General features: G+C 50.8%; 1 protein-coding gene across 1 annotated transcript in view; it reads right to left on the bottom strand.

Annotated features, from left to right (window-relative positions):
- Positions 1 to 27048, bottom strand: part of EFNB1 (ephrin B1) — a 74062-nt gene that overhangs the window by 19991 nt on the left and 27023 nt on the right. The window contains exon 2 of the mRNA XM_085325941.1: positions 9025 to 9302. Within this exon, the coding sequence (XP_085182067.1) occupies positions 9025 to 9298 (274 nt within the window). The 5' untranslated portion in view covers positions 9299 to 9302. The remainder of the gene's footprint in view (positions 1 to 9024; positions 9303 to 27048) is intronic.

Here is a 27048-nt window from a genome sequence, read left to right on the forward strand (position 1 = left end):
AGGAACTGGAGAGGTTGATTTATGTGCAAATTTTCTAAAAGTTAAATCTGCCTGGCTTGGCTAAGCGACAAGTAAGGGAGAGCCTCTGAAGACATGCAGGCTGTTTGGCATCAGGGAGAGACTGGAGTTAGGGCTCATTGTGGGACAGCCAGAAGGAAACCTAGCTACGATTCAAAGGTAAACTTTGCATAAACATCAGGAATCTCTTGGCAACAGTGCAGTTTACATTGGTGCGATTCTTGGCCCAAGCACAGATGTAACCTCGCAACCAGGACAGAAGTGAGCCCAAATACATTTTTTCCTTTTTTGGGGGGTGGGGGGAGGTGGGAGGACACACTGCGGCTGTGCACACAGCAAGTGTTTCGTCTGCTTTGGGCCGAGTGACCGTCAGGCTCATCAAGCAACGGGGTGAATCCTGGCACTGCTGGAAGCAAGCCCACATTGATCCTGAGGGTGGAGCAGGATCAACAGATGACTCAGAAGTCTCGCAACACTTCATTCCATGTCAACTAGTGCAGTAGCTTGATAACACCTTACCAACATGCCTGGCACAACACGCTGTCTGGCAACACCCACAACATGCGGCTCCCCAGCTGAGTAAGCGTGAGGAGCACCCACACTCCAGGAGCAGAGAGTCCTCAAAGCCAACGCATTATCTTCTAGGCCGAGCAGGACTCTAGCAAGGTGGTCTTAGAGCTCTGCTCCAGGACAACACTGACATACAGACTAAAGCTTGCCGGGAATTGCCTGAGTTACAGGATTTGGAGATTTCCAGTACGTGCTAAATAAGCACCCAAGCAGGTTGAAGACTAGCCCAAACCAGGGCYGACTCCACAGCACTCAGCTCGCACAGAGGGACAGTCGCCTGCTCGCCCGTGCTGCGCACAGGAGCCCTTCACCCACCACTCCATCAGCCCTGCTGTTCTGCACCAAGCAACATTGCTGGAACTCAATTAACTGTGTTAATACCAGCTCTGTGCTGCAAAGCGGGATCAAAGAGCACAGCCATTACACAGCAGCGGCAGAAAAATCATCACTCCTAGGGCAAAGAAACTTCAAATAGCAACTAAAACTAATTTTCCCCGGAAAGACAAGCTTTTAAACGCACAGCACACAACCTGAGCAATCCTCAACCAGCACATACAGGCCATTCGAGAAGATGTCAAAACACAGATCCTAGAAATTAAAAGAAGATGGAAAAGGGCTATGTATCATGATTCATTAACACCCACATCAAACTCACTTGCACACTGCATGGCTCATAGTCCCAGTGTGGCAACACTTCTTGGAGTGTTGCAGTCCCGCCGCAGAGCCGAGGACAGCAATGTTGGGGCACTCATGCRGAGACGTTTGGGCATAGTCATGTAAGAGTCATGCATGTGGCTCAGCGCRCTCAGAAACAGTGTGAAACGGAGGCAGGCAGTCAAGCAGGATGAAGGGATGGAGCCTACGTAGTGTTAGGCTTGCTGTAGTCCACTCCGTTGTACCCCATGCTGCACACCCTCTCACTTCCCAGGAGCACCAAGCACTAAACAGGTTTGGTTTTCTGCTGAAGAGTTAGGTCTGCTTTAAGAAGCAGCTCTTAGAAGTAGTTTCGGCTAAGGAAGGGAATTCTTTAGYGTTGAGAAAGCCTGAACCTGTCAATAACTAACTTGGTTCCCACCGCAGAGCTGAGGACAGCAAGGCAGGTTGAGAAAGAGCGATTTTCCCACCCCGGCTCCCAGTGGCAGYCACGCAGGTGCCCCAGGAAAGCAGCTCCAGAAGGGCAGGTCAGCACAAGAGGGAACCCCAAGGAGCCAACGGGGCGGCCAGCAGCCACAGAGTTAAACTGGTACCATTATCCCCCTGCTCTGCCCTTTGCTCTGGGCAGGGCCTCCCCTCCCCCTGCGCCCAGGAGCAGATCAAAGTCCTGGTATTTACCTCCTGGTTGGGTGCAGGGACACAGGCCCTTTCTGATAGGGCTTTTCATCCCTATTAGTGCCATGAAAGGCTGAGCTATGAGATCAGCTGCCAGGGGCTGTACAGGGACAACTCTGAGCCRAAAAGGTCAGGAGGGAGGAGGAGAAGAGAAAAGAGGCAGAGGCTTAAGGGACAGGGCTCAACAAAATCGCATTTACTCTGGTCACGGTCTTCAGACAAGCGTCCAAGACAAGTAACCGTGTGTTGTCTAACGGCCATTATTTGGGTTTGACRTGTCCAGTGCATAGGCTTTGAAGTTCTGAGATGGACCCTGTTAGAGGCCCATTTGTCTTTAACGCAGGCCTGTGAGCTCCCACACATCATTTGCAGCACCTCCTTCGGGGAGCAAGGCTGGAGGCATCTCACGACCCATCGYTCCTGCACCACCCTACTGAAGCTCTTCATGGAACGAGACAGGCTGCCATTGAATCCCACCAATACCACAAGCATCTCCTTCTGCAACACCTGCAACTCGCACAGACGCGTCATGGCTTGCTTTAGTATAGTTAGCAGGGCACAACTGCACAAAGCTTGACACGTGTTAACCACTGATGTATTCATCCAGCATCTCTGATGGACGCTGTAGCCATTATAGATTTCCACTCTGTCACTACTACAAGAAAGTAGTCAAATGGCAAGTATAGGCAATGAGGCTGATGCTGTCTTCCAGCTACCAGATTACTGGTARGGGGATGAGATCAAGCTCCAGCCGCAGTCATTAATACTGGGAGACTCCCAGGTCTCAACAGACTTAGGGGGGGGTGGTGGCCTCAGAGTTCACTTCAGCCCCACATATCAGCGAAGAGAAGCCGATCCATGAAACCAGACAGTTACGTCACCACTGCTTTGGATGGCTTTGTTTCACCCAGASTTTCAATGTCTTCAAAGGTATGTTRCTAGCCCACAGGACAAGGATGTTCCATATTTGTGGAGCACCAACGCATCTGAGTGGAGAATGAGGAAGCTGGTTAATTGGGTTTTTATCAGYGAAAGTTCATAGCTCTCATCATGGCATCAAAAAGCGCTTTTGCTTTCAACTCATTTTCACCAAACAAGTTGTGGGACAGAAAATGAAGAGTACATTAAAGTGGCCACATTCAAATGCAATCAGCAAAGAAACCAAGCAAAGACCTGGCTCGCTGACAAGTCACTCCCTGGGGGTTATGACTGGCAGCCGGAACAGCAGTCCTCTCCCTGTAACATGGATACGCAGATAATATTGCATCAGATACAGCAACACTTCAGAAAGAGAAGCCCAGCTAATGCTGCATTAGTTGCAATAGAAGGAATGAAAGAGGAAATTACTAAATACCAGAACTGCAAAAAGGACTAAATTATTCAAGCTGCTCCATAGACACTCTCACACAYGCTCCTACTCTTAGCTAGCATTTACCAAAGACTTTTTAAACCAATGGCTACTATATCTGAAGAGTCAGAAGCTGGAGAAGCAGAAGTATAGCAAGTAAAGCAAGGAGGGTGACATGTCTCAGAAAGATTCTGGYGGCCCTTGGCACACATATGTAACCCCCTTCTTCACATTAAAGTTCAAGCAACAGAAAAATGCTGAGGAAGACAGAAGGCCCATGGATGAAACCCACACTGCAGAAGTTACCACAAGTAATTCTTGCCAGAAATCTAATTGCATCCAAAAACAGAAATGCAAGACAAGGGGTTTAAAGAAACACTCTTTTTGTAATATATCTGGTCTCACTAAATCGTGCTGCCAAAAAAAGTTAGGTTGGATTATGAACATTATTACGTCAAAGGTGACTGAAGAACTTGAAGAGTAACAATAAACAGCAAACGCATTAGATTTATGAGGCTAATACCTACTGGGGCCTCACTTTTATTTTAGCATTTTCATCAAATGAAGAGAAAGAAGGCTATTTATTAGCTGCATTGAATAACACTACATTGGGAGGGGTTGARTCATATGACTGAGGTCAAACACCTCAAGTGCGCTCAGGGACTTCACAAAGGGGTACGCAGAAGTATTGTTCTGGAAAAACAGAACAATACTTCTTGGACAGCACACTGCCCCTCAAGTGTCTGCCTGGAATTATAAATAACTAYCTGGAGAATATGAAAAGGTTGAATAAGGCTTGGCTTCAGGACCTTTACTCTTCTGCACCCAATCAAACACAGAAAGGACTGTAGGGATCATCATCATCATCAAAATACTATTGTGACRATGATAGAAAACAAATTAGATAAACGTGTCCAAGGATATAATAAGTGTTAGGTTGAGGAAACACGTCATCTAAGCCATCTCCCTGCCAAAGCAATATGGCACCAGAAGCAGCGAGTACATTTTTGGACAGCATCCAGAGCTACTGCATCCTGGGGAGCAGAGCTGGGAGTTCCTCCTCATGCAGTTCTGGTGCCAGTACATCTGGATTCATATATCTCTATCTAGGCACCTCATTACCAGAGATAGTAAAACTGSAGCAAGTTCAAAGAATAGCAGCAAACACAATTAAGAGCTGGAGTGAATTATGAAGGGAGGTTAAGAGAGCTAAACCTGTATGGCTGGCTAAGTGTGTAAGTGATGGGGAAGCTGTAACTGCCCACAAGCATCTGAAGAGTGCAGGCACCAGAGGAAGGGAGGAAAGTTATTTGAGTGGGACAACGAGATGCAAGAAAGCAGAGCAAATCACAGGCAACAGGGAAAAATTAAGGCTGAACAGAAATGTTTTTATGATCAGGCTTTCAGACCATGGAGCAGATGATCTGCAGGTGGGAAGTCGGACCTACGCCAAGACCTCTAGGACAGCACACTTCAGAAAACATTCTTCAGGGTCAATGTCATTCTTGCTAGAGCTTTTTGCTCTCAGTATCCCCAAAAGCAAATAGATAATTTATTTTTAAGCAATCATACTCTTCCCTCCCATTTCAACCATTCACAAGCAACCATCTCCTTTAATAGCTCTGTAAGCATGCAGGGAAGAGTAACTGTATGCCTGTTAATAAGTATACTTTGGTACTGACACTGCAAATCCAAACCTCACTGCTGACCCAGAGAACGGCAGTGGAATTCACCTCTGTGCACATACCTCTCCGAATAAAAACTACCCGAAAGCATTCATCTACCTCCTCAGCAGTCTGCCCAAGGGCTTGCCTTTGTGCGTTGCAGAAAAACCTCCAAAAAAGAGGAAAAAAAAAAAAGAAAAAAAAAAAGGAAAAAAAGAAAAGAAGAAAAAAAAAGAAAAAAAGAAAAGAAGAAAAAAAAAGGAAAAAAAGGAAAAGAATTCATGCCTGTTATATTTCACCCTCCTACCTCCCAGGCAAGAGGGCAGGAGGAACTACACAGCAGAAAGAACACTATATATTTCACTCCATCTTCCAGTGGTGTAAAATGTGCCTTGCCGCAGATTACAACCGTGTGAAGARTTTGCTCCTGACCCACAGCAAAACCAGCTTACCCCAACGCCTCAGCAGAGGGTCACCACGGCTAGGAGAAGTCACTACAAAACACACATTCGGACAGATCCATTTCTTGCTTGGGCACCCCAAGCTGGTATGGAAAGAGACTCCTACAGAAAGCCCAGCTACAGTTAACTCTCCCCCAAAACACCAGCTGCTGCAAAGACCAGCTTCAACTACGAAGAGGAGGAAGGGGTTTGCGTGGGACTGCTCCAGAGCTGCTTTGCACGGAGCGCGCAGGACACCGGGGCACAAAAGCTTTCCCTGCAGCTTCCCCTGCACACGTCAGGTGCTGGGCACGCACCCTGCGCTCGCTGAAGGGCTACGTCTTCTATCTGTGCCCAAGAGAGGAGAAACCAAGGACCCCCCTGAACTCAGGTCTGCTGACTGAAGCACTCTCAGATCAACACAGGAGCAAAGCACCCGGCTCCGGACCCGGGCCGCCGCAGACGGTGTCCGAAGGCAGCGGGCAGCCCCACCAAGCCTTCATCTCGGGCCCGGACTYGCAGCCAAGCGCTCTCGCGTCTCGCTCTTCATGAAAAGCTCTGGGAAGAGGGCTCATCTCTCCCTGTCCGACCCCGGGAGAAAAGATGCTTTTAATGACAGCCTTCAGCTGGCGCCGAGGGGCTCGGCGCGAGGACTCAGAGCACGCAGCGAGGTTACATTTGCTTTCAAAAGCCTTTTTCATCGCTAGAGCAGCCTAAGCCGAGGGCCGAGGTGGCGCCCCTGCACGATTAAAGCGGCCCTAAACGAAGCCCGGCAGATGCACCCCGCCGGCGCGGGGCAAGGCGAGGCGGGGGGGAGCCGCCGCTGAACGAGTTCGGGCCCCGGGAAGCGCGGGCGCCGCAGTGGCGAGCTCCTCCAGCGGCCTCGGGACGGCCGCGGCCCAGCGGCACACGTCCCGCCGCCGCCCGCGCTCCTCGCCGCTTCAACACGGCTGCCCTAAGGCTTAGGGCCGCCAGCAAATGAAAAAGAAGAAAAAACCTTTTGTGTTCGAGGCAAGCTTGGGGAGCGGAGCGGGGGAAGAAAGAGAAGCGGCAGCACGTGGGTGGTCTGCTCAGGAGACTTCTGACTTTGTTTTTTTGGCTATTTTATTTCTTGGCAGAAAGAGCTCCTGGGGTTTCTCGGCAGTGGGCACGGCCAGATCACAGGAGCATCTTCGGCCCACCCAGGGGCCAAAGTTCAGCTCGCGGCGGCCGCGCAACCCCCGAGCYGCGGAGGCCCGCTTCAAAGCGCCGGGAAGTCAGGAGAAATTAGAGTCAGAGACGGCCGGAGCAGGGCCCGAGCGGCGGCAGGCCGAGGSTGAGCGCAGGCGGGACGGGGCCGGCCGCGGTCCCAGCGCGAGGCTGCAGCCCGCTCCCAGCGGCATCGCCCCCGCCCAGACCTGCACCGACCCCCACTGCGGAGCGGGTGGCCACCACGGGCTCCCAGGCGTTTGCCCAGAATACGGAAGGCGGATGCGCTGCTCCGCATTTCGCCCCTCCCTTGTCTCCCCCCGCCGCCYCGCTCCTCCTCGTTTGCCCTGAATCAAGCCGTGCTTCAGGGAGACGCTGCAGGACGGGCTGGCCTTCTGGTCCAGCCAGCGCCCGACAGCCCCGGTTGCCGGCAGGAGGTGAGACCGCAGGGACGTCGTGCAGCGGCGTTCGAGGCAGCGGGCGGYTGCCGACAGCGGGAGCCGAGACTCCCGGCCCGGCCAGCTGCAGCCAAGGGCCAYCAAGACCGAGCAGGCACGAGCGACGCCTGCGCGCTTCCCGGGCGCTGGGGAACCGCACGCTCGCTCGGGAGGCGGGCGCCGCAGGGGCCCTCTCTGCACGGAGCTGAGCCGGGCGGCTTTCGGGATTGCCGCCCCGGAGCGCCCGGGCCCTCCGGCAGCACCGGCTCCACCGCGGCGCTCCAGCCCCGAGCCTCGCGGCGCGCCAAGGCAGTGCTGGCAGCGAGCGTCACCCGCGCTGCAGAGACACCGGGCTGCCCGCCGACGACCAGAAGGCCCGTCTTGGYTAGAAAGCGCCGCAAGTCCCTTCGGCTCGAGGTGCGCGTTAGAAATAGCTAACTAAAACCTACTGCTGAAGAGCCAAGGGTAGGCTCAGAAGTGATCTGTAGAGAAGTTCATCCTTTTTTCGCGTACCAGGTTTACTCAGTTTATGTTGCAGCATAAACACAGACATCTCAAACTCCAGATATGGCTCCCTAGGGAAAACCACAGAGGCTGGAGCACGTCTAGGGCATCGCTCTGCCCCGCAGCCACGGCACCTTCAGCTAAAGCTGCCTGCAAGGTCCTGGCCACCCCTAAACCAGCAAAGATTTCAGGCTAAAACAGACTGGCTGCTGAACAAAATGCGGCAGAGTCCACGTCTCRGCGCTCGACTCCCACCCTGCAGGCTGACCTCCGCGCCGGGCTGCCCGTCGGYGAGTCGGCGGCACGTGACGGCGAAGCAGCACGGAGGGAGCCGCGGAGGCRGGAGGTGACAGATGAGCTGTGGCGGCAGCACCGTGCCCTTCCCCTGCTGCTTCGCCAGCGGGTTAGCATGCAATGCGCCCAGTCAAGCAGAAACAGCGAGGTTCGGGCGAAACCATGGCACGGGAAGGAAGAGGAAAACCAGCGAGCTAGGAGAGCACGCACCGAGCCCCAGCAGAGCCGCGCTGGCTGCGGGGAAGCTCCTCGCAGGGCCCGGCCTGTCGGCAGGATTGCTCTCGCCCCACTGCTGTGCCGAGTGGGGAATCCCGCAGGCCGTCTCCTTCCTTTACAGCCCCGCAGAGCTGGCACAGGCTCCAGCGAGGCAGACACATCCCTGCAGCGGGTCTCCTGCACGCAAGGACTGCAGGCTCCGAGAGAACCCAGCCATCCCACCCCCCCCCTTCGATAAAGCAAAGTTATAAAGGAAAATGCAACGGGTACAACCCAGGATACAGAATTTTATAACCACCTAGACCACAACAAGCTCATGGGTAGGATATTTCTCCCCGGCAACGATGGCTGCTTTCAAATGCAAGGGCTGCTCCATGGAGGCAGCATGCTTCGCCTTTGCTGCTATCTCGAAGCAAGGCTGAGTGGTTAATTTATCGCTATTACACCAGGATCCTACTGTTATATCAACATCTTCCCAATTCCAGGGTAAAAGCTAGAAGAAAGGCCCCATATAACCTCTAAACTCAGAAGCTGTTATCAGATATAAGCTCCAACACCATAAAAATGCTTCAGACATGGAGAAACACATTCCTCCTCCATGCCAGGTCTAATACAAGCTGGAGAAAGCATTCCCTGCTCCTATAGCTGCATAAGGACGGGGTCCAGGGCACAGAGGCAGGGGCAGTGAGGAGCACAGCATGCTGGCTAGATAAGGGCTAATAATCCACTTGGCCGGCAGCACATTCCTCCCCTTGCACCAGCCACCCTCCCCCTTCTCCCCTCTCCCATCCAGCAGGGAAATATTTTCCATACGTGTCAGCTATTAGCACCAGCCAAGTCAGCAGCAAGTGCCTGGCGACACTCTCCAGGCGGCCAGCRCAGGCCTCCCGCGGGCCGCTGGATGCGGTGCAGCGGCTTGCACCCAGCACAGCCCTGGGGAAACCCCCACACAGCGCCCCATCTTCTGGACCCCAGGGACTGCAAGCTGGGCGGTGAGGAAGAGGAGGGTGACTCACATGTAATGAAGTAATCCTGATGTCTTTTGAATTCCAGGCCCATGTAGTTGGGGCTGAACTCCTGAAACTTGATAGTGAAGCGAATCTCCTGCTCGGGCCGGTTGCAAGTCACCAGCACGTTGGGATCCATGACAGTGCTGCAGGCATCTGCCTGGTCCTTCTTTACCAGGTACAGCTTGTAATATTCGTAAGGCTTGGACGGCTCCGCCTTGGGGCAGATAATGTCCAGTTTATCCCCAATCTCCGGGTAGATGACCAGCCCTTTCCCAGTCATGAATCTGGAAGGAAAGGAGAGAAGGTAAGATGTTAGTTATGTATGCATTCAAATGTGGCAAGAGAACTGTATGGGCAGCAACCATACAGCTTGCACAACATCGCCGCATTTCTCCCTGTGCCGAACCCCACTTTGTGCGCTACACGGCTTCATACGATTTGTTTCAGGCAGAAACTCTGCTGTTTTCCCTCCACAAAATGTTTTTTGATACAAGAAGAAAGTTCTCTTCTTCCTTCACCATCACTGAATGTGCAAGGGGCCAGTGCAGGCTGCTCATCAACAGAAAAAGGGTCTCCCTTGGTTCATTCTTGCTCCCTAACCTTCCTGCTGCTGAGAAGGTGATACCCTTCCCCAGGCCCATGCCTGGAAACAACACAAGCTAGCAGGCRGCTCTGGCCTGTAAGGGAACTGCACAACACTACCCAACAGCCTGCTGCAGCCTGGGCTCTCGTGGAACTACACAGCTCTRCGCAAGCTGCCATGCTTGACACCTAGGTCATGAGCCTCCTGCAGCGCCAGGATGGTCTGGCACAGGCAGCAGTCCTGACAACCAAAGAGTGGGGAGGGATCCCGTCCACACCCCAGTTACCCACGGAATTCCTGTCCTTAAATGGAAGGAGAAAGAAAGTATCTAGCAGGACAACTTTTACCAACACCTCAGTTGCCACAGCGCAACAGTATGCCCAGGAGCGTGGGAGGACYGGATAGAGAAGAGTAAGTAGGGATAAAAGCTATTTGGGGCTGGAAGGCAGGGCATTACTAAGGGAAGCGAAGGGAAGGAAGGCAATATGTTGATAATTAATAATCAAATTTCATTACTGTAGAGCAATACTCTGGTATTTTTTTAGTGCAAAGTAGAGAATGGGGCAACAAGGAGGGAAGCAGCGGAGTATCTACTCTGATGTAAGCAATRTAATGAACTCTTCATAGAAGATAGCATGGGAATGGAGGTTACTGCAAAGTTCTCTGCTGCAGTTGCCYGATGCAATCTGGGCACTGGGAAGACTGGAGACAGCATGCCTTGATAGGTTGTACATCTATAGCTCTCCTCTTCTTCTCTCAGACATTACCAATCCCCACATCACCCTGCTCCAACAGTAATCACGCTCAGCTCCTGGGGAACAGAGCCACGAGGTCCTCTTCTCCCCAGAGGCAGCTGCACAGGCTGAGACTATAGGCACCAAAGTAACAAGAACAAACATACAAGACTAACCTGCTCCGTGGCTCTCATACAAGTCTTAGCAAGAAGCCAAGGAGCTGAAACCAGAGTCCAAGCAGCCCAGGCTTTAGGCCTTTCATTGCATGAGCTCCAGATTTACACAACAGGCTCCAAGAAGGCAGGCACAGGAGGTGGAGCTCAAACCCACACACATGCCCTGATGCCCTTAGCAAGGACTCCAAAGTTCAGGTTAAGCTGTAGTATAGGAAGAGACAGCCAGGAAAGACATCATCTGCATCTCCTTTCTAGCCCAGTGGGTCAGAGTGGAGTAGCCTTAGTTCTTGCCTCCAGCCAGCTCAACAGGATGAGGCAAGACACAGAAACAGCAGGTAATATTGCCTTTTATCCACACCAGTCCAGACTCAGGAGTTTAATTCAGATACGTTATCTGCCCAATCCTTCCTGCTGGGTCACATACAGGAGGAGCTACAACTCAGCCTCAAGCACGAGTAGGAACTTGTCAGCTACAGCTCCAGWGGCACCTGTCAGGTCAAAAGGAAGCCACTGCTTCCACTAGGGCTCCAGGCTGAAAGGGGAAATAGGATCTTTCCAATTTTGATATACCAGCAGCACAGGTATCAGCTCAGTAGCTGCACCTTTGCCATGTAAGCTTGCGGGAAGTAATTAAGTTTCATAAAAGTCATGACTTCTGGAACAAGGCTATACAGTAACCTCATAAAAGAGCAGGAAACTTAACTCCTAAATGACCACRCTCTTGGCCCGTGAAGACCAAACACGGAGAACAATGGAAGGCAGCAAAACGACCTTATTGTGCTCATTTGCAGCCACTCGCCAAGCGAGCGATGCAATCCCGCTCCAGCCCCAGCGTTTCTGGCAGATGAGCCCTGCTTTGCCTTTACATTACCAAGTAGGTCACCTGGCTGTTTGCCAAAATACCATTTCCAAAGCATTACATGCAGTAAAGGCTTCCCCCACCCACTACCTGAGCCCTGATGCAATCCCAGGAGACGTTTAGTAGACGATGTAGAGAAGCCCCTGCCCCTCCCTCCCCTTGCTCACCATCTCCACCCTGTGAGAGGCCACAGACATGCAGCACAAGTAAACACTTGCACGCTCACTCACAGGTTCCCACCCTAAGAATGAATCCCACAGCTGAATCCCGCAGCTGAATCCCACATTCGTTTCTCCACAGTTGGGCTGAGTCAGACATTTTCTGGCAAAGAACTCCCAAGTGACTCAAATTCCCTCCTTCAGCCTCTGCTGGCTCCCTTCTGCCCAAGAGATGCCAAACAGGAAGCCACAAACAAGTAAAGCAGATGTCTTGCAATTCCAGGGCAGGCAAAGAGAGCTCCTATCCACCTTCCATCTCAACACCACGAAAGCCATCACAGCTGCTTTGGCCAATGAGGCATTTGCAATGACCGCAAACCTATCAGTCCATATGACATCAACCAGCATTTATGGCGTAATAGTCCTTGTGGTCTTGGATAAGGTCAAGTTGATTTTTAATTATAAGAGGACCGGAAAAATATGGGGAAGAGGGGGAACATAAAGCAGTCATGGGAACACAGCTGGGAACATCCAAACACTATATCCTATTGGCACTTCTTAATCTYATATGATTCAGAACTAAAGTTTGTGTGTTTTATTTATTTTGAGGCTATAATTATAAACTGATTTTCTTCTAAGAACATTTAGCTTCAACTTCATAAGYGCACAGTTTTTTGCCTGGGAATTAACCCAGGATCATTTTTCAAATCTCATACGTTAATATCAGGCAAGAAACAGCCATCAGCTAAGGCACTCAGCATTTCTCCCTACATGCAGATACACAGTTCCAAGGAGGGCTTTTGGATATGCTCTTACACTTTCAACTTCTAGGAGCAGCTTTCCCAGTTTTCCCCCCAGTGCCTCTCCCAGTAGGACATGCTGATTAGGAGGAGGAGGCTTGTATCTGCTTTGCATCACAGACCACCGCAGCCTAGACAATGTGCACCCTCCAACTGCTGCTTCCTGCCAGCAACATTCCTGCGTGCATACACATTTACCCTTTGTCCTTCAATTTCCCTGATTTTTTCTCCTCCATTTCCCCCTTAGTGTACTCCCTCTCTTCTCTAAAAGTAGGGCTGTTTCTGAGTTAAAAGGGTCTACAACATTAGCAACGATAAGAAACTCCTGAGTGTACGCTGTCAAAATATCTTCCATTGCTCTCTGAACTCTTCACCATATATCACAWTTTTTCGCCCCAAATTTTGTTTCGTCACAAGCAATGGGTTGTGACCACCATCCTMCAGAGGACTGAAAATGGTCCCCTTTATCAAAGGGGACAGTTCTCCAGGAACAAAAGAGGGAGGTGAAAAACATTTATCACAGCAGCAGAGAAAATGAAGCATTCAAATATCTCCAGAAGGAGCCTGTGTATGTCACTAGAGCAAGTTTAGTGTATGGGAAATTTTTGATTCAGAGGGTCCACTGAGGGCAAAAAAAATACACTCTGACACAAGGTGACTTGTCTTTGCAAGGACACATCTTTAAATTAATGTTAACTGGAAAGAAYGAACAGACCTACTTTTAAATTAATCAGGAAATTCATTGTGCCCTAGGAGCAYACACTGCAATTTTGGGAAGGATCTGCTGTATTCTTTGCACATAACAAAGAATTTGATTTCTCCGACGGAAGGGTGGGGCGGAGGGGAATCAAAATGCAATTCAACCTTAACGATGAAACTGTGCCTGGCATCTGCATACTAAAGCACTTTGGGATGCAGTTTGATACCTGTGCTGTATTAGACAAATTAGGATGTGGCAGACTGGCAAAGCACGGGGAAGGAGGGTGGCTGTTGCTTGAATTAATAACCTACTTAAATACCTATCTCAGACAACTCCAGCAGGGGTAATAAGCCAGCTCCAGAGGCGCAAGAGAGCCGGTGATGCAGCCTGACCCAAAGAGGGCAATGAGCCTGCGAAGCCTCTCCTCCCTTGGCCCCTGTTTGGACTGGGAGGGATTGGGAGGGACTGGGAGGGGGCGGAGCCAGTGCATACGGTGGGGGGCCACCAGCCCCTTGTCTAGCAGCCAGATGCTCGCAGATGCGGCACAGCGTGAGAGAGATGCCGGAGCCATCTCACAGGGGTCCTTGCAGGCAAAACTGGCACCCAGCAAGAAAGGGCCCAGCACCCACAGACCCGGCCCGGGAGCGCCCAGCACCTTTCACAGCGAATCCTCCCCTACGCCCGTTGGGAGACAGCGCTCCTCCAGTGAAACAGGGGAAGCACCGAATCACAGAACGGTTCAGCTTGGCAGAGACCTCTGGAGACACCTTGTCCAACCCCCTCCCCTCGCTCAGGCAAGGTCACTTAGGGCGCATTGCCCAGGACTGTGCCCAGACAGCTTTTAAATATCTCCAAGGATGGAGACTCCAGCCCAGCAAGCCACTTGCTTACTCCAAGGCTGCGGGGGCAAGCACAGTCACACAAATTTTACAGCAACCACTTTCACAAGATGAGCACAGCACTTTTGGCTATTTCTGTTTCCACAGGTCCTCCCATCGAGGTCTTATTCAATCATGATAGAGTTTCTTTAAAGAAGGAMACCACATTGTAAAACTCCCGTATGCATGCCATTGCTTTATCTGCAGCATCTGTCATCTCAAAACCCTTCTAAAGGTAAACACCAACACGTATTACACGGGGAAAGAGGAGCGGAGATGGAAGCGTGTTTACCTACACCTGTAGCAACCAGCCTCCCTTGCAGCCATGGGGCTGCAGGACGAGGGCAGATGCAGGTGACAGGCACCGAACGCAGATGACGAGAGCAGAAAGCAGCACAGGCGCAGCGGAGCGGAGGCCTTTCAGGAGAGGGAGCCATCCAGGCCACCCGGCTCGCAACTCGGCCAAAGGGACCTTCCAAGCCAAGAGACACATGAAGGCRGAACGCAAAGAGGGCTGCAGCCCGCGCTCGGCCGCGGCGCTCTGCCTTTTCCCCACCTGCCTGAACGCAGCACAAAGCCGACACTCGCCGACCACCCAACACCTCCAACCGCAACTCTCACGAGCCAACTGTGGCCCAACGGCCTGGGGTGCACGCAGTGATGCGGGCTGGAGCGACGAGCCCACCACGCTGTGCTCCCGTCCCTTCCAGGGCCAGACAGACATCAGAGGCGGCAAAAGTTTTAAAAGCCTGTGAAAGGTGCTGCACAAACAGACATATTTTTGCCCTGAGGACCTCAAGTTTAAAGGCTTTAGTTGAAACAGTCCAAGCCACTGCAAAAACAGACAGGCACTTAAAACTGGTAAGAATCAGGCTCGACTCAGCTATGCCTCCTTTTTATCGGAAAAATCTCAAGCACTTTACAAGATTGAGCCTTGCAACCACAAGGAGATAGCTAAGAAGCTTCCTCATCCCGAAACTTCTGTGCTGCTGCGAGGGGATTTAGGGCAGGAAGCTGCTTGGCTTGCTCGTGCAGCTGGAGCGCAGCCTCCATGCCTGACAGCCACAGAGCGCGTCGCTGGAGAGCACGAAGCCTTCCCGATTGCCCCGACACCTCGGCAGGTTCCTCCACACACACACACACATCTTCTTGCTTTCTAGGTATCCTCAGTGTCCCTTCCCTGGGCTCCTCTGCTCCTTGCAGCGCTCATGATGAGGAGGAAGGTTCTAGCTTAACTTTAGAGTCTGTATCTCATCGGTTAACAGCTGATAGATAATGTCCTGGCATTTATTTATTTATTTATTTATTTATTTATTTATTTATTTGGTGGTGGGGTCAGCAGTGATAAAGATGAAGTACAATCATTGAAGTTAAAAAACAAAACAAATTAAAAAAAACAAACAAAAAAGGGCACTGTGAGCTCCACATGCTTGAAGGGAGCATGTCCGGAGGGGGGCGTGGGTGGTACTTGCTGGCGTTATCAGCAGGTTGATCACGTAAAGCCCCTGGAGGTAGTTTTTGGGCATCCCTTTGACTGGCTCCCTCCACCCTGGGAGCGAGCAGCACAGCCTCCCGCGCGGGCCGGGCGATGGCCTCCCCGCGGCGCTCAGCGCCCTGCACGAAGGCCGGCCTTGGCGCTCCCCGCGCAGGGCCGGCCGCGCACAGAAGCCTGTTTGCTTAGCGAATTCCTTGCTCTGCAGGTTCCTTGGGAGCTATCAGGTGGCAGCGTCCAATTTCCTCATTGTTTCGGGAGGTGTTTTCTGATGGGAAAGGTGAAAAGGGTATTTGTGAGCCTTGTAAACCGATTCCTCCGAGTTGGGTAAACAAGGAGAGCTCTGTTGGCAGCAGGCCTCTGGGAGGCAGAGATGCCTGAGCAGCGAAACTTAAATTAAAGAGCAGCCTTCCCCCTCCGCCCTGTCCCCCCACCGGCCACAGGGCCCCCGGAGGGAGCCCCAAGCCACTCAGCAGCTTGGCCTTGGCCGGCGAGCCTGGGGCTGCCGAGCGCTCGAGGTCCGCGGAGGAGCCAGCCGGAGCCCAGCGAGCGAGCCCGGGGGCCGGTCCCAGCGCGCTCCGCGYGGAGGCTTCGCAATCCAAAAAGCTTAAGTGGGGCCCGATCAAATGGCACGGGAGCGACGTCTGCCCTTCTCACTCCCCACCTGCGCGAGTGTCCGGTGTCAGACTCTGCTGCGGCCGGCCTGGCATCTCCGAGGCAGTTCAATGGAAGAGGAAGAGGAACTGGGTGATAAGGATAATCCCTTGAAAAATGCAGCTGGGCTACCCGGGGAGATGTGGATGATGGATCGTGCCCTTTGTTTTACCATGCCGAATCTAAGCAAGAGTTTAAGCAATTCTGATCCTGTAGCATCAGCATATTCCTAAAGTGACTTAAGATGAACACCACAGCACTTGTTGCCTCCGCCTTTTCAGTCCGACACCAGTCTGCGGCACACAAATCTGCTCCCGACAGGCTGGCCCCACATACAGGGCAAGACAGGGAAACCCAGAAAGAAGCTGCATTTGTGCAGAACCACCTGCACAAACGCAAGTCCTCTGCCCTCCAGATCTGGCCTGTATTACACCTTCTCCACCAAGAAACTTCTCAAGTCACTGGGCAGACCACAACAGACAGCGGAGCTCGTGACCACGTACAAGCCACGTAGGCTTGGACGTGAGGCCTTTGAACCAAGCCGCACAGCACATCCTGTTTTAACATGTGTGAGCACCCTGGCTTGCTAAAAGCTAAGCAAACCTAGAAACAAGGGGCGAGAAACAAAACTATGGAAGTTAGGCCGAGCAAATTAAGGATTTATGCTGTCCCCCCTTCCCTCCACAGACATGCAGGCACTACAGACTTCTCTTTCTCTTTGTGTGGGCAGGTACAGACTAGCAAATTAGGTCATGTTTAAAAATGCACTAGCCAACACATTTAAACATTAGTTTGAGACACTAGCGTGGTGCAGATAAGATATCCAGCACCTTTAGAAACACTTCAGTAGTCATTCAACTCTTCCTTAGGGAGAGTATGACCAGTAACTTGTTTGAAAATATTTTTTAAAAGAATGCGTTAACACACTTTCAAACAGCCTGTCTTCCTAGCCCAGATATACTGTGAATCATGCAAACTACACAAATCTTTGGTGCAAGCACCACATTTCCTCATGCCTGAAAAACAAARTGCATCTTACTGCGTTTCTTGCTGTGCAGAAAATAGAACAATGTTTAACAACGACCTACTCCTTGAATAAGATACTCTAAAGCATTAATTCTGACATACATACAAGGTGACATATGCTAAATGCTGTTTTCTTCAAAGAAATCCAAAAATAACTACAGCTTACATGGAGGACGTCTAAAGGCCTGTGCAGATGCTTGCAAGACCTAGAAGAGCAATGCATTGCGAAAGGAGGACAGCAATAACCAGTTTACATATGGCATTTTCTAGTATGCAAAAAATCTGCATATTTTTAGTGTTTCAGTAGCTGAAGACAATGTTAAAATAGCTTGCTATACTAATAAAGCATAATAGTTTACTTCAGAGTTTTGTTCTTTTCTGAAAGTATGAAAAAAGAGCAAATACAAGACTATTCAGAGTGTAACAGCTGCAGATGTACAGGTGAAGTGTGCTGGATGGTCCCCAAGATTTTATGTCCTACACTACGTACAGAAACCACAGGATTTTCCAGCAAAGTATAACAATGCTTTCAACTGGTAACCTCAAAATCAGAAGCCACAGGAGCGTGACGGATATACCACAATGTACAGACACAGGTGATTGCCTAATACTCAATATCCTACACTATTAACATGGCTCTTGCAAATTGCCAAAGCTCACATCAGTTATGAAATAGGCCCCACACGGCAAAAAATCAAAAACGGAAAGGAAATAGCCAATACTAGTGTAAACCAAAAAGATTCAGCAAATAAAGCTAGAAACTCCATGTACAAGCTCAAAGTGTACTTCTGAAAAAGCCTTCTGAAAAGTATGAATCAGTCTGTGAGATCTTCAATGATGCCCAACCACGCAGTCAGAAAAATAAAAACTTTCCTCCTYCTGCCTCATTCTTATTTACTCTTCTGGACCATAATATTAATATTTCACATAAGTTTCCACATTTAGAATACTTTCTTCTGCCCATGACACACAGCCATTGGCTAAAAGAAATCAATCCTATCCCTGGAGGAATCCTCCAAAAATCTTATATGACTGAACTATGTTAAATCTCCAACTCATGGAGGCTCCCTCTAAAGCTTCTGCTGTAAGCCCAGCCTTCTGTGTTTTCACAAGGATTTATTTTCACCTTGTAAGACAAGTCAAGGGGCTGGTAGCAAATACTGGAACCTTACTTCAGTAGTACCTTTGTACCACCATTGCTGTGGCCTAGGTCAAACAGTATTAGCAAATTTTAGAGCAAACTAAATGGGAACAATTGTACAGTAAGCTATAAGCTTGATCTGAGAACATCAGGTTTCCCTTTTTATGGAGAAAAGGGACACATTTTTCTGTGCTATAAAATAATCTGCAGATTAAAATAGAGCTATGTTGATAGCAGTACTCACTGGCTTCCRCTCAGCAGATACAAAGCATAGCTCTGGCGCTAATAGCTCTTGCTTTACAACTCATTTCTTCATGTCTCAAAAGCCAAGTAAAATTAACATATCGCAATTGTATACTACATAACCCAATGGCCCATCTAATTCCAATACACTGACAGTGCCCAGCTCCATTTCAAAGAGAGGTGCAAGAACAATGAAGCAAACTACCAGCAAGCAACACGACCATGTAGGAAAGGGGAGCTGCACGAGAAAATTATGCTCCTATCCACWGTTTTCAGAGGCCAGCTTATGTGCTTCAGCAGGAAGATTTCTACCACATCCTTCTGTAACTACTACTATTATTATAAGCTGATCTTTTTTTGACACTTGTGAAATTYTTGGGGACAAAGATATCCTATAGAAGGAAGTTAATTGCACACTGAATGAAGAGGTTCCCTCTCTCCCCTACCTCCCATCAGTATTTGCCGCTTTCTCATTTGAGTTGTTCCTCRCCGTGAGAAAGCGTAAATAGAAGCATGCAATTCACCATCTCCGTACTTTTAGATCTCACTTCTTTCATGTCCCCTGCTATTATTAGTCACCTTTTTTAAAAAAGGGAAAAAAAGCCCTCAATCTTTTTTTTCTGCTAATCTATGTATAATTATTTTCATTGCCCTTCTACAGACCTCTTCTATATCCCTTTTGAGATGAGTTGATCAGAACAAAATGCAGCAATTTCAGGTAAGTCTTTCCCGAAATGGCCTAGTATCTCGTTCACTCCTTTGGCCTCAGCTGCTCAAAGAGGTGTTTTTCAGCTATTCCTAACAGCAACTTACAGCTTCACCCATGGGAGCACCAGTTAATCTCAGGTCTGTGTGCATGAATGATTAAGACTGTTGTTTTGCATGTGCATTACCTTGCTCTTGTCTTCTGCACATTTCACCTGCTGCCGTGTCACTCAGTCTCCCAATCCTACCTTGATTTCTGCAATTTCCACCTTTACAGCTGCTTGCTTTTTCCTCCAGGTCATAAAGGCATCAACACAGTAAGGATACAGTCATCCTAAATAACAACTGCAATTGACTATTTCACCTCTCCATCCTTTCTTTAGTCAATTCACGTCCTAAGACAAATCTCATCTCCTCAGACTTTTAGTAGATTCCTGGGAGACAGTTCATAAAATTTGCATTTTAGCCCAAGATTCACATGCAGAAAGTTRGCTCTTCTCACTAGTTCTCTTCCTCCATCAAAACTTACGACAGTCGGTTCCCACTCTACCATGTGTACATAACAAACTAGTCTTCATGGCCAATTTCATCAAATAATTTACCTGGTTCTAAAGTAACGCATATTGGTCTATAATTCTCAGGATCATTCCTAATACCTTTAATGGTAAACACAATATTGGCTACCTGCCAACCCTCTGATATAGCATTTGATTTTGATGACGGATTACATCTTGTTAGCAGCTCAGCCACTTAAGGGTAAGTGCAGTCAATCTTTGGATGAATACCACCTGGTCCCTCTGACTCACTGCTGTTTAATCCAGAACGTTGTTTCACTACCCCTTTTTGATCACCCTCTTTGACAGCACCTCATCATCTTTCAGCACAAAGGCAGATAAAAGGGAGGGAGGTAGTTTTTTGGCAATGTTATTCCTATGGCCCCTTTACTTCCTATGGCTCAGTCTGTCTTAGCAGCTTCCCGTTTCAGAACAACAGTGGTAATATCTATCCATGCAACCAGTCCTCTCAGTCTTGCAAGAGCTTGAGAGATAAAATAAAAAGTGCAGCAGCTGAGATCGTATGCACAGAATCTCCATTCTTGAGTTGAACTGCTTGAAGCTGCCGTTTAAGCGTATTATGTTTTTGCTTCCCTTCCCACCTTCTCCATTTTGCCGAAGGGACATGCTCCCTCCATACGTTTAGATGGCTTGCTGAGCCCAGCTCGCACTTAGCTCGTATCCTCACATCYATCTTTGTCAGCTTTTCCTTCCATGGATAGTTTATCTCCACCACGACCAACGATGGGAAAATCCATCCCTCAGTCCCACACAAGTTAATGTCCCCACGACTCAACCCAAGCTGGAGCTACGCTCAGCAGGTGACCCGGTGCTTGCAGCGATCTCCTGAATATTCATCGGCATCATTAGCATAACCACAGGGCCTTGGGAATGCATCCCTTGAGGGAAAGCAGCCACGCAAGGAGGAGGAGGAGGAGGAGGAGCAGGAGGAGGATGCCGACTCAGACTCCCGAGCCTGTCTAGTCCTTTCCTGCCCGAGGGAGGAGAGTCGGGCTYSGAGGACCTCGAAACACGTCCTCTCCCTGCACCCTTCCCTCCCAGGTCCCACGCTCGGCTTTTCCCCAGCTCCCCACAAGGCAGGACAACTCTCCCCACCGWCGTGCACAGGTGAAGAGAGCAAGGACAAAGTTACCACGTGGGGGAAGAAATAACACTGATAAATAGCTCCTTCCTCCGTCCTCGCCGACCGCATGGAGGGAGGACGGGGCTGGCCCGCAGGCGCGGGAAGAGCAGCTTTGCCACGGATTTTGAGTAGGGTACGAGGATGCTTTGCCTGGGAGAGCCGGTCTCCTCCCTCACGGAGGCAGGCCAGGACCGGCGCCAGGGCACCGCGCCGCCTCCCGCCAGCCGCTCTCCGTCCCCGCGCCGGGCGGATTCGGGAACGGCCGGTGCCGCGGGGCGCAATCCGGTGCGCGGGGCCGCAGCCGCCGTCGCCCGCGGGGGCCATCGCGGCCCCGTTAACGGGGCGGGAGCCGCGAGCGGCCGCTCCAGGGCTTTCGCCGGCCGTCCTCTTCGCTCCCTCCACTCGGCCCGGCTCCCCCCCTTTCCCGCACCCCCTCCAGACACGCTTTGAGGCCGTTTCTCCACRTTTCGGGTTTAATGAGGCCCCTTCAGCCCTTCCAAAGACAAAAGCCCCTTCTCGTTTCTGAAGGGATTTACACGACGCCTCAGTGAGGCAGAAACCGGTCGCCATGGCGACGCCCCCCCCCCACCGGCTGCCATTTTGTGGTGCCCGGCGCCGAGGCCGGGCCCCCCGCGTCGCCCCTGAGCACGGGCGAGGGGCACCGCGCGCGGCCTCCCCCCCTCCGCCGCGCTCCCGGGGTCTCCCGCTCCCTCCGGCGGCGGCTAGGAGCCCTCCCCGCCTTTCCCCAACGCCTCGGGGCGACCTTCACGCCGCGGGAGCGGGAAAACGCTGCCCGCACGCTTCGCTAAGGCCCGCCGCGCCGGGGGAAGCGCGGCCGCGCGGCGAGGCCGCCTCCGCCCGTCCCCTTTTGGCACGGGGACCGGCCCTCGCCGCCCTCCCAGTCGGCTTGCGCTGGCGAGGCGATGCTCAGCTTGCAAACCCGAAGGCAGGCCCCCCGGCGCATCGAGCCGGCACCTTGGTCTTCTTGGGAACGGCCAAGGCACTGGAGGAGTTCAACACCCACGAGATCTGTCCGCACTTGGAAGCTAATTCACATCCAGACTGGATATAAATTATGAAGAAACACAATAGCTATCCCTAAATTGCTGCAGGTATCACTCATATTCAGAGCCAAAAATGCTTCATTCCAGGTCAGTTTAATCCACTTGAGAAGCAATTTGGAATTGATTGGACGCAGCACTCAAAAGTTACCACAATATATACACGGATAGAGGCAAAAAGCACCAAGYGGAGTCTAAAGCCAGCATGAACTCAGCCAAAACCAGCAGCTATATTTAACCTGGACATTCCTTCGGAGGGAAGCAGAAGTTGGTATGCACTTGAGCTCGCCGGCAGCGAACAAATCAGACGGCCAGCGGACGGGAGACGCATGCCACAGTTCTGCTAAAATCATTAGCCGAGAACTATTAAAGATCCACATCTCGGGCTGAACTTGCAGTCAGCTCTGCTCAAGCGCGCAGGAGCCGGTGCAACCCCCGCAAAGAGCAGACGTTTTCTTAGACGAACTTAGAAGTTACTTAAGTAAATGTTTCCCTAATATATGTAATCTCTTATAAGTTTTGCACCAATGACTGATTCGAGTTTATTATCAAACCAAAGTTAAAATGTAATCAGAGTCAAGTAAACACCAGCTGCAGGGGAAAAAAAAAAAAAGAGCAAAAGCCTAATACTTCCCCGAAAGAGGTTTTAACATTAAACATGGGGAAAAGTGCTAGGGTAATCCAGATCAGCAGATAGCAGAGGGGCTGAATTTCCAGGAGGTGAGCCACCACCCAGCACTCCAGACGCAGAGCTCTGCTCCCAGGAACAAAAGAGCAGATGCTGGCTCCTCGCTGCCCGGCGAGCGCGCACAGCCTCCACGGCAGCCTGAGCGCGCTTCCCCCAGCGCTGCACTTGAACCCCCCGCCCTCCCCCTCCGCAAAGAGGCCGGACAAAGCGGCTCAAATAGCTTTTGTCGGGCGAGGCTCTCCGCAGCAGGCGGAGGGGCCCCGCGTCGCTGCAGACCCCTTCCTCACCTAGACGTGCCGCTCCCACCGCTGCCGAGGTTGCGGCCCTTGCTATCCTCACCTTTGGGTCAGCCTTTGTTCAAAGACCATCTCCAAACCTCACTTAAAGAGGAGCCAGAAATCCCGTGCATTCCTCCGCAGGAAAGACGGTGGCTGTCCTTTTCTGCAATGCCAAGAGACCTCTCCAACCACTTCAGACAAAGGTCTAACAACAATAAGCCTCATATTCAGGGCCTCGAAACATAACTCTCTCTACCCAGCTTTAACCACTTAAGGCCCAGTAACATCTTGCTTACCTGGCATAAASCTGTCTGTCCTGCATGGAAAAACAGAAGCGATCCCATCACAGTTCCACACCCTCCATTTCAATTCCCARTCTTTACTGCCAATAATAAATTCTCTATCTACTGCCCTCAGCTGCAATTCTCTTACATCACTGCATCTTTCATCCTCCTGAGAAACGAGGAACCCAGCAGGGCTAGCTGCAGGATGCCCTGCCAGAGGTGATTAGAATTTGCTCTGGGCACCTCCACAGTCCAAAACAAAAGCCACATCCTCACCAAGTACACCTATAGACACAAAAAAGCATGATTAGAAGTCTCAAATACAAACCAAACAAACAAGAAACCAGTCCACCTCAGATTAAGTATGATGGACATTTTTCTGCATTTCAACAACTAGATGTGACAACAGCCTTCTAATAAATACCAACAATAGATTTGTTCAGAAGTCGCACAGTTGCCGCTATAACTCTGAAAAACACTTAAAAAATGTAAATGGGAGACTAGTTTTCCTTCAGGCCCTGCTCTACCTGATAAGCAAATAAAAGACCAGACAGAACCTATTTTAACATAGAAACACACAATGTTATAGTCTTTCTACAATGGAAAGCAAGAAAGAGGATCCAGATTACCATTGCAAAATTCAAACTTAGAGAAGGCTCTGGTTTCCCCTGCTCCCAGAAAACCCCCTTTCTCCTAAAAACAGGCAGTCTGATGAATTAAAACTTCACCCACTGCCTTTGTCCAGCATGTTTCCATTAGAGAAGGTGCCCTTTGTCAAAAAAGCCATCCTTCAACAAACAATGTAGTCCCTCTGATTTCAGTACAGATTCTTTTATTATTACTGCATCAGAAGACATGGCAGAGGAAGTCCAGATCAACTAACAGAGGTCATCAGCCAGAAAGAACAATTCCCACAGGCTTCAGGTTTTTTCTGCCTTCCTGAGCAGGCTTTCCCACTCAAGTGCAGCTATCTGCTTCAACTCCCACAATGCTTTCAGATTATGAGGTTCCAGCAGTGCTCACGCCAAGATCACCACCAGCAGAATAAAGCAAGTAGAATAGGGGTCCAGTGGTCTTAMCGTAAAGAATGCTAAAGAAAACAGTTTAGCAATCTAGGCTTCAAAGTTTGAGAAAACTGCAGCAGCCATGGAGCGGCTGGCAGGCTGTGTAGGGTGCCAGCCACACCTCTGAACACCTACGCCCTTGCCAGTGGCCGCCAATGCTGGATGGGATCACACTCCCAGCCCCTCCAGCCCATGCCCTGCCTCCAGCCAGGGCTCGGGCTCATACCAGATGACTCACAGCAATCCTGCAGCAGGAMGTGGTTGTGGGAACAGCTTTCTCCCCAAGCTACTCAAGTAATTAGAGTGCGGCAAAGGTACATGCTGATCGGAGTACACCTAAGCCTAAGAGCCCTGGATGGACCAAAGAGCGCAACTAACAGAGATCTATGGCACAGACTTCTGGTTAACTGCTAGCTGACCACTGATGGACATTAAAGAGCCAAGTCAAACAGGGAACCCAAGGAGAAAGCACTGGCTTCCCCTCCAGGGCAACAACATACCCATTTGCTGTTTCCAACTGCCTCTCCTCCTGCCTCATCCCAAATGCTACTCATCTACTACCCACAAACATACAACAGAGGTCGGGTGGCTTCAGACTGAGGCCCACAGAGGTCAAAGTGGACAAGAAGTGATAGTCGGGGTCACCACAGAAACCTCTGATGCAGGCTCCACAGTGCCTGGGATGCATTGGAGGAGGGTTTCTACCAGCTACAGAGCCGCTCGGTCCCACCCATACCCAAGCTTGGCTATACCGCATTGCTCGAGCTGGGGGACATTTGGGCTATAATTGTTTCAACAGTTGCTCTTTTAATGCAAATTGGGTGTTCATCTGATATGCTCATTTAATTTCCAGAAAAGCTGTGAAGCTGATTAGATGTAGTTGAAACAGGACTGACCACGTGCACACTTTACTTAGAAGTCTCAAAGCTTCTGTTATGTATTATAGCCGCTTTCCAACTCTGGCCTAAACAAAGGCGTTTGTCTGAAATAGCTTATTTATAACTACATACAGKTAAGCCATTCCTGCCTCTGTGAAATTGCTACGAGTGATGTCTCTCCAGTTACAGAGCAGTGAAGAAAGTCAGACTGGAAAGAAAAGTAACGTACGCACATCTGCCTGGGCTTTCAGCGAGTTTCTCCCATCACTGGAAAAGATCTGCAATGGGCTGCGAACACCCCGTAATCACTCTGCATGGCAGAAACCGGACAGAGGAAAAACAGCCGAGGGAGACTGCCTTTGCCAACTGCCCAGAACCAGGACTAGGTCCGAGTACTATCAAAGGCGGGCGGCAGGGAAGAAAGACTGGACAAAAGGTGAATGTTTTCTTTTGTTCTCTTGCCCACTTGGGCTGCTCCCATGCCGACTTCTCCTCAAAGGCAAAGTTYGCTCTACAGCTCCTGGTTTATGCTGTAACAACAACTGGACAAAGGTGATAGGGACTACAAAAGAGGCTAAACTGCCCACCAAATCAATATCACAAGATAATATCCATTTTTGAGGTGGTGTAAGAGCAGAAAACCCCAGCCAAAGCAAATCCAGTGTTGTGCCAAGGCCATTCAGAGCACTTCTTCCAAGCTTTGAAGCACAATCTCCTGCCAGATTAAAGACTTCTGTCCTGAACAGCAGAAGCAGCGAGCTGCTACCCTAAAGCAAGCAAAGAAGCATTCAGTCAGCACTTCCTTCTCACAGCAAAAGGGGAGCCAGAACGTCCGCTTGGAGCTCATGCACTTGTCCACTCTTTAATGGGATCACTGCTGATTACTCTGCCTTTGAATGCCCCGTGCCCCGGACAAGGAAAGCATACAGCAAAGCTACAAGAGCCAGGCTCTGATGTTAAAAAAAAATAAAATAAAATAAAACAGGCTTTTTATTCCCATCACCATGAAGTATCTCATGTATTAAAGTGTCCAAAAGACGTTGCACTGTGAACCATATAAACAAATGATATTAGTCTGAATTCTGTGAGGGGAAAAAAAAAAAAAAAAAAAAGGCAAGCCGATAATTCAGGCAGTTTGGAGGAGATTTAATTGGGGCCAGATCACTCACACAGGCTGCTACTGCCACCTGCAGCGTTCTCAGCAACTGCTAAAGACCAGTTCCAGGGGGACTGCAGGCTCTCGCGCGAAGATTGCACCAACACAGGCGCAGGGCGCAAAATTCATTTTCCGCACAAGCAAGCGCCTTAGCCTAACGCCGATCCCCACACCGGCACGGCTCCAAGGCAGGGCAGAGGGAGCCGGCAGACGAGGCAGGGGCAGGAGGTGCCCGTTCCCACCCCGGCTCTGCCCCAGGTGCTGCCGGTCACCAGCACTGCGCACGCGCGTCCCTCTGCACCGCTTCTGGCCTGCACCGCGGCAAGCAAGACGCGTTTCAGCAGCAGTCGTTTGCCCGACTSCTGAACGTGAGAGGTGCCCTCGCTCCGCGAGTGGCACGGTGCCGGCAGCCCCGGGACCAGCGCTCCCCGCCGGGCGGGCCGTGCCGCCGCCACGATCCCCCTGCCCAGCACGTGCGCTGCGAAGTCCCGGCCGTCCTGCCTGCGGCGACGGACACCGAACACTCGCTAGGGTCAGGCTAGCGGCTTCCAGTCCGTGCCCCACGGGAACACGCGTGCGTGCAAACACRCCCCTGGAAGCTAATTATTTTTCCGGCACAATAAGCAACTCTGCCGGCRACGGGAACAAGAAGGATTTTGCCAAAAAAACAGCTATATTTTCTTTCTCCCTCAAGTAATATTGTCCTCACCTCCCCTTAAAGAAATACAGCCAGACCGAGTGACCCARTCACGGGTGCCGCGACGCGGCGGCGGC

This window comes from Rhea americana, unplaced genomic scaffold (genome assembly GCF_003343005.1).
Source record: "Rhea americana isolate MKP2758 unplaced genomic scaffold, rheAme1 scaffold_125, whole genome shotgun sequence".
NCBI classification, from domain to species: Eukaryota; Metazoa; Chordata; class Aves; order Rheiformes; family Rheidae; genus Rhea; species Rhea americana.